The sequence below is a fragment of the Protopterus annectens genome, chromosome 5.part0 (assembly GCF_019279795.1).
Source record: "Protopterus annectens isolate FY-2018-M chromosome 5.part0, PAN1.0, whole genome shotgun sequence".
In the NCBI taxonomy this organism is placed as follows: Eukaryota; Metazoa; Chordata; order Ceratodontiformes; family Protopteridae; genus Protopterus; species Protopterus annectens.
Window position 1 is genome coordinate 677,569,890 of NC_056735.1, and position 12,262 is coordinate 677,582,151.

Genomic DNA, 12,262 nt, shown 5'->3' on the forward strand with positions numbered 1-12,262 from the left:
TTGACTCAGAAACTATGAAAAGTCCCATAAATGTGGACTATTTATGAACAGTAAAACAACATAATATGGTAAAATCTAACTAAGCTAAGCTCTGCAAAAAGCCCTGTAAAAGCGGACTGAAGCCACAAGTCTTTGACACAGTTTAGCAGGAGTATGCAGTCTAGGAATTAGTTACAGGCTCTTATGTTTTAAAAAAACTCTATTTTAATATTATCAGTGACAACAGAATCCTATATAAAAAGGAAACATTAACTAATGGCAGGAAAAATGGACTTCAAGAAAGTTTTTGCAACAAAAAGATGGAGCTGATGAAGCTCCCACAGTGAAAGCACTGCTGAGAGTGTAATGATTATTGGCTTATTTAGTATTTTGAAATAATAAATCAGAACTGGATTTAAGACTCCTTCTGGCAATCACAAGTCTAGCAAGCTATAATTACACCATTTTCCACTTTTATTTTTTTTTCTTATTTTTTTCCTTCTTATTGATTGGTGTTAGCTCTTCAAATGTCTTGTAAAGGACAGTACTCTGAGGGACTTCCCACCCTAAACAGTCATCCATCTGGGTGGATAACCGCTCCTCCCTGATATCCCAATCACTGGAGGAAGAGATCACCTTGATGGACCAAAAGATAAGTAGGTCCCAGCAGGAGTTCCTTCCAGTTACTTAAAAAATATCTCCTAGCACTCTGTAGGATACAGAGTATAGTGACAGGGCTTTGAGCCGGTCCATGTAGGACATATTGCTTAGGTCTTTTATCCTTTCAGTAAGATAACTTTATGCATGTTTTAGTTGTTGCATGTGTCTGGACAGCTACATGCCAAGGGGGTCATTATACTGATCGGCTTAATGAGGGCTGAGTAAAGTAGAGCAATGACATTCCTAGATCTACACGCAATCTCTTTGTTTATAAGCTGGGCAATATAGAAGGACTTTCTTACAACAATGGACACATGTTGTTCAAAAGTTAGATTACTGCCCACATAAGTTGCTAAATCCTAAACAATTAAAAATCCACAACAGCCCAGGAAGAAGTAAAAGTCCACAGTGGTTAAAAAAAAAAAAAATATATATATATATATATATATATATATATATATATATATATATACATACATACATATATATATATATATATATATATATATATATATATATACATACATACATACATATATATATATATATATATATACATACATATATATATATATATATATATATATATATATATATATATATATATAAAACCAGCTATTGATTCTGATTGGTTGTTATTTGTTTAAACATGGCTGATTTTAACTGTTTTTTAGATCTGATGAAGAGCACTTATCTGTGTTTTAAATAAAAATCCCAAACAATTGGATTAACTCTTATGGGTTTTTTTTCAGTGCGGTAGTTCCCTGGGCTAGATGACCTCCCAAAGGACACAAAATTGCATGTTTTGATATTTAGTTTCAGACCATGATTTTGACACCAGTTATTTATTTGAGACAAACCTTCCTGCAGGTTGGTTAATTCATTTGGGGGGTTCAATGATTGCTCCTAGCTTACAGTCATCTACAAAATTAGTCAGTCAGAGTCCTTTGGTACTGACCTTTACTTCAGAAAAGTAGATGCCAAATAGTAGAGGTCTAAGCACAGAACTCTGGGGGACTCCACTGGTAACTAGTCTGTGGAAGTAACTTCCCCTTATTTTAATTATCTGCCTCCTATCTGTGAGCCATTTGTCAATCCAGCACATGACATGCACATGACATGCAGGATTATTCTTACTTTATTATAGCTTTTCTACTATGTATTTTGTGGGGAATTGTGTCAAAAACTTTAGCCGCTTTGAGGTATGCAGTCTGTACCATTTTGCCTTCATCCATTGCTTTGGTGACCTTTTCAAAAAAATCCTGTCTTGATGAATCCAAAGTGAGATGGGTCTAGAGCTTAGAGGTTCCCTATATCCTGATTGATTAATTCCATGATACATCTTTCCATGGCTTTGCATGTGAGGCTGGTCTGACCTATAGGTCTGTAATTCCTGGGTCTGTGGAAAGTCCTCACTTATGCAGGGGTATGACTGTAGCTGTTCTCTATTTGCTTGGTACATAACCTATATGGTGGCTGAGATTGAACAGTGTTAGGGGTGTGGCTAACTCGTGCTTCATGCTGTTTAAGATGCATCTAGGGATACTGTCAGGATCCATTGATGCAGTTCTTTTGGATTTTGATAGCAGTTTTAGGACTTGGTCTTGTGTGATAGCTAGAAGTGAGCCAGTTTCAGGTATATCTTGAGGGACAGATTGAGGGAAGTGAGAGGGGGTAAAGTTGCAGCTAAATATATTGGCCAATAGGTTAGCTACATCTTCAGTCTCGGCATTGTTCACAATCAGCTCAGCACATTGTTGCATTGTGCTTTTGAGATGCAGAACATAAATAAATGCCTTGTGATTGTCTTTGATTTGGGTATCTATTTTAACCTCAGACTTATCTAGTTAGTCACTTTGTCTGACAGCCAGCATAGCTAGATGGGTTAACACAACATTCCACTGACATACATTTGGTTGAAATGTCTGCTTAAATAATGAAGGACTCTGAACAAACCATTTTTCTAGGTTAAAGATCAAACAAGAAATTTAGATGTAGAGAAAGCGCAGGCATCTAAATAGATAGGTGTGCAAACAGACAGGTAGAAAGATAGATGGTAAGTATTGTTAAAGAGGCTCAAAATGTTGAAGAGTTCCACCATCATACTAATAGTGCTATGATTATATCTTACACTACCCTTTTCCAATAGCTTACCAGATATTGAAAATTAAATTGCCACACCTTTCATCTTAATTACCAAGAAGACTTGCCTGCTGAGAAAGGACACAAATAAGCTATAGTGGACATTTACATGAGCTCATAGAGAACATCTACAAAAGCTCAAAGCAATAGATTATTTCAAACAGCTACTCATAGGTAACAAATCAGATTTAAGTGCTCCATTAATCCTATGGTTACTTAAGCAAGACATGGGAAATTATACATCCTCAGTCAGAATCTTGGCATCATTATTATCTGATTTTCTTTTATTTACCTAAGTTTTGTTGAGCAATTAGCCCTACTGGCCATAGCTTATTTTGCAAGGGGAAGTGAACCAAACAGCTTTCAACTGTACATAAAATATACAGCTTTAGTAAGTTTACACTATAAACAAAAGAAGAGAGGAGTAGCAGTCTTATGGAAAAACTCAATGTTAATGCCAAAATTTTAAATACATATTATGACAAAACAGGGATGCTCTGTTTAGGAGCTATATACATAAATGGAAAGATATATACTGTAGAAAACAATTATTGGCTACCTGGATTAGGTGTCAAGGTAGCCAAGCAGCATTTAGAAGACATTGTACACCATGTTAAACGGGAAATAATTATAGCAGAATACTTTAATTATATAATAAATGATGAGGACACTGATGCTAGATACACGCAAAAGAAAACAGCAATTTCTAAGGTGCTATCTGAGTTTACTGACATTAATGAATATGCTGATTGCAGTACATTATTGTTAGCACATTACTCTCATTGACATGGCACAGAAAGCAAGAACAGATAAGAGTGTACATATCAAGAAATCTAACTACAAAGTTGGATAAAGTCAAAGTAGTCATATGCCCATTGTCAGACCATAATGCAATTACTTTTTATTTAGATTTAAATACAACACAAAGAATAATTGTAACCAGAATTCCTTTATACATAGCAAACTTAAAGGATTTTAAAGAATTTTATGTTAAAGAGCAACAAACATGTTTAGAAATAAATCTTGATAAAGACGTGTCACAGATATATACTTGGGACTCTTTGAAGTCATATTTATAAGGTAATGCATTAACATGGTTTAAAAACAAGAAAAGGCAATGGGGCAAAGGCTTACTGGAATTCCAAGCAAAAATTGATGCACTAAAGCTAGATATTCAGAAGGGGAAAGATGAATTTAATAAGTGAATTAGATGACATGAATAAAAAACATTTAGGAACATTATATCATAAGACAATGATAAATTTAAAGAAGATCAAACTATGTTTTTAGTCGATGAACCACAGAAATCAGAAAAGGATAGCAAATAAAACTAAAAAGATCATAAAAGCTAATCAAATAAAGGAAATATACATTCCAGATTCCAGAAAGAAAGTATCAGACTTAGAAGAGATACTAAAAACATTTAAATTATACTTTCATAAAGGTAATACCCAAAAGGAAATAATAGAACCTCAAAACATGTTAAAGTCTTTCTTTAGAATACATATCAAAACCAAACTAAAAGATGATCATATAAAATTAATAGATAGGCAAATAACTATGACTGAACTTAAATCCCAAATTAAAAATTTAAACCCAAGCAAAGCACCTGGCATAGATAATATGATCCAGAAATGTTCAAATTATTAAACAAAGAAGCTCTGGCATTACTATTAAAAGTGTTTACATTAGTAAGCGAAAGCAAAAATATTCCTTCTTCTCGGAAATATACAATAATATCACCTATTTTAAAACTAGGTAAAATGCAAAGGAATGTTCATCTTACCGACCTATATCTTTACTAACTGTTGATTCTAAAATATTAATGGCAATACAAGCAGCTAGGATCAAACAACTACTTCCATTAGTAATACATGAAAATCAAACTGGCTTTATAAAAGACAGAAATACATATGATGACAATAAAAGAATTATATCTTTAATTTATTACATTAACCATACAACAAATACATGAATATAGTCAGTTTCCAAATAGTGCCTTTGATTCTTTGAAGACGTTGTACATGATGTTAAAAGGGAAATAATCATAACATGAGACTTTAATTGTATTTGTATTGGGATTATCTATGGTCAGTTCTAGAAGAATATGGATTTTCTCAAAAATTTACATTATTAATTAAATCACTTTATTTGAAATTCTTAGCATATATAAAGATTGGGACGTGCTTTCTAAATCTTTAGAAATTACTAAAGGTACAAAACAGGGATGCCCCTTGTCTCCATTATTATTTGCCTTAGTAATCAAACCTTTTGCAAATTATATTCAAATGGATAAGAATATTAAGGGTATACAAACTGAATAAAATACTTAGGTGTTATATTAACAGATGCACTTGATAAGACAATAACAATAAACTGCTATAATATTCTAAATAATAGTAAAACATTCAAAATGGAACAAATACTTTTTTTTAAATGAGGACAGGCATTATATAATTAAAATGATTATTTTTCCAAAAATATTATACTTCAAACAAGCTTTTTCTATGCCTCCTCCTAAATCTTGCATAAATCAATTTAATAAACTAATGCTAAACTTCTTATAGTCTCCCAATAAACCCAGAATCATGACTTAAATGACTGGGAAAAAAGGAGGACTCAGTTGTCCAGATACAGAAATATATGTACTGTCATCTAATATAAAAACAATATCATTATGGGTAAATAATGCTTATTCTGCCAGATGGAAACACATACAAAAAAGATATGGCTAAAATTAGGTCTTATATTACCATCACAGTATACTGAGTTGGTATCAAATAAATTTCTTTGGATGATGAGAGAACATTTTATAGAAAACAAACAGAAACACATAAGTTCTAAGTTTGTAGAAAACATATTAAAAGGATATAAAACACATGAATACGAATCCCAACATAAAAGTTTTGTCATTCTTGCTTATCCTATTGCATGCACACAAAATAACATTAAAACTTTTGATAAATCAAGACTATTAGAAAACATAAACTGACTTATTGGCATCAGTTACTAGACTTTGGAAAAGTTTTAACAACAGAACAAATAAGAAACAGATCTGATTTAGGTAATGATTTTATGGATAAGCATACAGGATATAAGACAGCACATTTTAAACAGAATAGATGCAATGCAATTAACAATCAGACAAAATATACCTAAATTTATAGAACACTTGGACTTTTCAGCAACACAAGCTATTTGTGGAAAAGGCTACTTATTAAACATCTATAAAATAATTAAGAAAATTAAATTATATCATACAGAGAATCTTTGGGACTACTATAAAACAATAAATAATCAAATGCCAAATGACAATGACAAGAAATTAATACTTTTCTCCACAAAGCAAACATCTCTTTCATGGCAATGGAAGCTGTTTGCATGGAAATTTATTCATAAGTCCTTTATAACACCACATAAAATGGAAATAATGTTTAAACAAAATATATGATGTTGGAGATGTAAATGCAACTGAGAGTAGATTGGAGGCATACATTTTATGATTACCATTTACTTAAAGCATTTTGGGATAAAGTTAATTTTTTCTTGCAAATCGTTTTTAATAATAATTGTCATTTGTCTAAATCTTTGATTTTGTTTAATGCTTCAATACCCCAATGTATTGCTAGAACAAAGTTTTCACTTTTATGGATGCTACTGGCTGTAGCATGAAAAACCATTACTACAAATTGGAAAAGTAAGACTTCACCCACATTTATAGAATACAGAAACATCGTATTGAATGCATCGCAAATGGAAATGAGAACCAGTAGAATGTGAATGACATCTTATTATACCTCATGGAAGAAAATGAACAAAATAATGGAGAGAGATGACTGTAATACCTAATGAAATGAAAATGTAAATATAAAAATGTGTAATATCTTTTAAACTTAGGTACCTTTGTGAATAGTTTGTTTAGATTTTATAGTGGTTGACAGTATACAGTTGTTAATCTGTGTAAATTCTGTTTTATAATTTCATGCATTTTCATCCCTAATACTGGACAACACTAAAAGAGGTATGTGAGAGCCAGGATTCATGGCTGTCATCCATCAGTTGGTCAGATGATTTTTTCCTTATTTGCTCCTAACTCTTCTCCTGACTGACAAGAACAGATGGCAGAGTATTTGTGTTGAACCCAGTGACAGTGTGACTTCTGATTCTGGTTTAACGTCTCTATAGTGTCTCACATAAACCAGTGTCCCTAGCTGCATGTGCTGCACTTCCTGGACTATTACCCAGGTTAAACACCTGCGCTGAGACTTTGAATGCATGAGCCTGCACCTCCTGTCTACCCCCCCCACTCATCAGCCAGCTCCTACTCTGTCAAGGCCACTAAATCGACCTGGATCATCTGGCCCCATGATAGAACCAAAACCTCTGTAACCTGAAGATATACATTTGTGACATATCTGTATACTGGGAAATATATCCTACTATATTTTCTCAATATTCAAGTAAAGAAAATAAAATAAATGGAAAATTAATACAAATATATTCTTACCAGTGTTATAATGTTTTGTGCAGTATCCAAGCTCTTTTTCATTTTTTAAGATGAACTGTGGAAGTGTTAATCCCTCAGCAACTTGTACAGGGCTGTCACTCAACCATTCAAAGACAAGGTCTTGCATAGTGTACCCAACTAAAATAAACAGAACATTCATTATTAATAAAGGCAAGGCTTTGCATAGTTATTCAAGTAGGACAAACAACACGTTTCTTATTAATAAAGTATAGTTTTAATAGTTAATCTTAGTTACTGTGCAAATAGGATGATGAAAATCAGAAATTACTGATTTGTATTTAGCAAAGCTCAAATAAATATATTAAATTATATGCATTTGGCAATGGTAGAACTCAACCAATTATGTATGAATAAAGTGACCAGAAAGAACCAATGCATGACTTTTCCAAAGTTCTCCCCAAGCACCGTGTCCTCACATGGAAATGGTAATGGAGAAAAATGCATACAATACAACATCATATCAGTATGGCTCCATGACAACAAGGGCTAACCCTGAATGTGACTCAGGCAACCAAGGTTCAGATAGCGGCCTAAACACTGGAAGAGCCAGGTGGGATTGAGGAGTGAAAGCAAATGGTCTATTTATCTCCATTGGAGGTGTGGTTAGGGATGTAAGCACCTAGTGGTGCATTGGGTGGTGAGATTTCCCTGGTGGATACAAGGGAACCAACCAATCATGCTTTGGGGAAAGGACAGAGCTACTTGAGAAGGCACATTCCCTGCAGAACTGAGGAAATACCCTTTGCTGCAACCTATTGCATGCCTTCTCCCCAGTCCTGCATCAGATTCATGCAAGGAGTTGGGATTACCTGAAAATTCTTAAAACACTGTAGTAGATGCCCAAACAAGCAGTATAAACACCATAAGCTCCACACATATAACGAAATGAAATTCAGGTGCCAAAGTCTTTACAAGTTTATTTCTGGTGTGCTTTCAAACGGTTGTGTGGATTTATTGGTTTTGTACTACCTGAAAATTCCTTAAACCACTCTAATGGCTCTCCGAATGATGATCCCTCTGTTGGTGATAGGGAAGGAAAAATCTTAACCCCCCCCTTAATTTCTGTCTGAATGATTATCCCTCCCAGCTGACAATCCCTCAGTGATGGGGAAGGAAAGGGCCAACTGGCTAGGAGGGAACTGTTGATTAACAATCAGTGGGAGAAAAAAATACAACACTGTATGCAAGGATCAGGTGGTCTGTACACCTGCAACCCGTTGTAGATATAATTAACTTTAGGATCCCCACAGCTTAGACAAAGCCGTAATGTTCCTATGATATGGCAAACACAATGTTCAGGTGATATTTATAAGCATTAATGTTTTAAGGAGAATTCAAAAAGGCCACATAGACAACCTCTGATTCAACAGGAGGGGATTTGATTAAGTGATCAGATATTAGTCAAATCACATGGCTTCAAATCACATGTGAGACCCAAAGTCCAGAACTTGACTGTATAAAAAAAAATTTGATTAAAAAAATAAAACTTATTTGAATTTTGCTGTTACACTAATGAAGTGTATACAGGAGGGGAACTTTCCTCTGCATACCTCTGTGTATCTCCCTGGGAGGGACTCCTGGTACTCTGTGTGTATGTGTGTGTGTGTGTGTGTGTGTGTGTGTGTGTGTGTGTGTGTGTGTGTGTGTGTGTGTGTGTGTGTGTGTGTGTGTGTGTGTGTCTGTCTATAAATAGTTATATATGTATACATACATATATATATATATATATATATATATATATATATATATATATATATATATATATATATATATATATATATACGTAAATATGTGTGTGAGTCTATATATATAGCTATATATGTATAATATATATATATATATATATATATATATATATATATCTATAGAGCTATATATGTATAATATATATATATATATATATATATATATATATAGAGAGAGAGAGAGAGAGAGCTATATATATGTATAATATATATATATATATATATATATATATATATATATATATATATATATATAGAGCTATATATGTATAATATATATATATATATATATATATATATATATATATATATATATATAAAACATGTATAATACATACACACACACACACACACACACACACACACACACACACACACACACACACACACACACACACACACACATGTACATCACACACACACACACACACACACACACACACACACACACACACACACACACACACACGTAGAATACTCCAAAGAAAGAACCACAACCTTGAACTTAGCATATACTTCTCAATTTGTGGTTGTAATCTTGCTTTTCAGAGAAATGGTATTACAGTCCTTGAAATGTATTCATTTGATTTATTTATAGTTTAACAAGGTGGGTGAGCTGACCACAGATCCCCTTTTCATGCTCCCAGCCCTGTGTCCAAGAGGAATGAAGCCTTGATTTTCCTGCAGACAAACCATGGGCTGTTGAAGGACCAGGCAGGGAGACAATGGGAGTGAATGAGTGGCTGATGCCAGATTACCCATCCTAGGGGAGATAATTGCTTGGCTTACAGTGTAAACAATACTTCCAGAAATACATGCATAATGCCTGCTGCACAGAACCTGGCACACCCATGTTATAGTTGGTGCGCCACCTGGACAAAAGATTTGGCATATGTGGGTGAACGCATTTGCAGTGACAGTGTAATATGCAAGTCACTTGAGGGAACTAGGAGCATAAAAAAAATCCTAACCCTCCCATTGGATGTCAACACCAGGCTTGGCACCTGACTCTCACACCTCAGGGGGAGCAAATGGACTCGCAGGCTGTATTCCATGAGAAGAACAAATGTGTCAATTGGGTGCTCAAATGAGAAGCTTTATGGTCCTAGAGGGGGTGGGGGTATGCCTTTCAATCTCCAAGAATTAAAAAGCATAGCATTACCAATTAAATGTCATAGCAGAGGATCAGAAAGAGGAACATTGTCCTAATTTTCAGAACAGAATGTCTTTATTTATAGTTTGTAATAAGGTTGGTGAGCTGGTCACAAATCCCCTTTTTATCTTCCTATGTAGTTGTTGGCAGTGAATCTTTATCTAGACAGTTTACATTTCATATAAACAGGCCTGGCGTTATGAGGAACATTACAAATGTAGGAGGAACAAGGCTAATTTTGAGGACCAGAATCATAACAACTGAGAGGTATGTGTGGGATTCCAAAAATTAAAAAGGAAAAAAAATTTCAAGCATGATCTACATCAAAAGCAAATACATAATCATGAGGATTAATAAATCATTATTTGAGCAAAAGTGGATACATAATCATTTTAATTCATTTATATCAGTATTTATGTTCAAAGTTTACAATAAAGAGCATGGCCACTCAATTACCTAACAACTGAGGGAATGAAACATTATGGAGTGCATAAAATAAACTTCATATAAAAGGCTATTTCAGAATGATATTTTTATTTTATGTAGTCATTGACCAGGTAAGCCCAATGGACAAATTGCCCCTTTTGAACGGTGACCTGGAAGCACTGGTTGGTTAAGTTATTTTCTCAGGGCAGGCAAATGAAAACAGAACTCAGACTCTACGCCATGGGCACAGGAAGCTGCTAACAAACAGCTTAGAGCTTTGGTCCTCTGCAGTAACTACCCAACATACAGAGCTATTATATTTACAACTATTATAATTACAATGATATTTACCTGTACTGTTGCATAAGGAGCAAATCATATTCATCTAAATTATTTCGGTAGTTAAAAAAAGAGCCCAGAGCATTGTACAGGGCTTTGCCTCTCACACTCCCAAACTTAAAAATGCTAACTACAAAGTTTCACAGACTCAGAGAAATGGGAATAACTTGATTCACACATTTCCCTGTTTGCAGAGCTGTACATCATGGAAGAAAAATATTAATTTAACACAGTTCTGATATGAAATCTACCCAGTCCAGAACTGGCAGTTCAAAGAATAAATGTTCATCAGAAAAACATTCATTAAATCTCCAGAACATAGATACTTAGTGATAGAATTAAACAATATATTTTTTTATTTATGCAATGCTTGTTTGTAAAAGACTAGCACATATAAATATGTTAAAAATAATGGAAAGATTTAAATATGGGGATTCAAGATGGCAACTCACTGTTTTCGCACAGATCCATAGTCCTAACTTAAGCTGATACTTTATTGTTCGCATTGGAAGATATTTGATTATAAAATCCAAACTCTAGGTCTTTTCTCTACCTTAAAATCATATTTCCTACATTTAAATTTGCTCTGAAGAATGTTTGAAATGTGCAGTGTCTTCTATTCTAATGCTGCTGTATTCTTTACATGAAAGAAGTCCTCTGACAAAGGCAACCGTACTGCTGGTACATGAGATGTCACACGAATGGCTTAGATGATGTCTGCATGTACATTCCTCAGAACATCTGTGCCATAGTCTGAATACCATCTTTGATCATCGAATCTGTTTACCTGAGTCATTTGCTTCTGGTCCAGTTTTCAGATAAGTACCCTGTTTAGGTTTTTCCTGTTTTCTCTTGATACTGCTTTCTGCTGTGAGGGTTTCATTTCATCCAGGAAAGGCAAGTGTCAATGTAAGAGAGAGAGAGTTCACACAAGGATAGTGATGACCTGTGTCTTTTTTGTTTGGGGCCTATGTACGACCACAAATCCTGCTTTATTTGCCAGGCCTTCATCCTTATGACCCTACATAACTGTTTTCATCCCTTAAGATTTATTTAGAAAATAAGCAAATTAAATGCTTAGCTAGGGATGTTATGGAGGGTATATCTGGAACTTCTGTTGAGCCTGTGTTGAAGAGGAAGGCCAAGAAGCTGGCGCCTGAATCTTCATCAGTGCCTCCTACCTTTGATGTCTCTCTCAAGGTTGATGAAGACCTGGAGATCCATCCGGAGGTTGGCTCGGGTTCTTTAGTAGGTACCACATCAGATGCTGTTGAGGAATCAACCATAGGC

The 12,262-nt window shown here is 34.3% G+C and overlaps 1 protein-coding gene across 1 annotated transcript in view; it reads right to left on the reverse strand.

Moving 5' to 3' along the window:
• GLRA2 (glycine receptor alpha 2) overlaps positions 1-12,262 on the reverse strand; it is a 1,310,903-nt gene that overhangs the window by 395,610 nt on the left and 903,031 nt on the right. Inside the window, exon 6 of the mRNA XM_044072525.1 lies at positions 7,289-7,426. Coding sequence (XP_043928460.1) covers positions 7,289-7,426 — 138 coding nt within the window. The remainder of the gene's footprint in view (positions 1-7,288; positions 7,427-12,262) is intronic.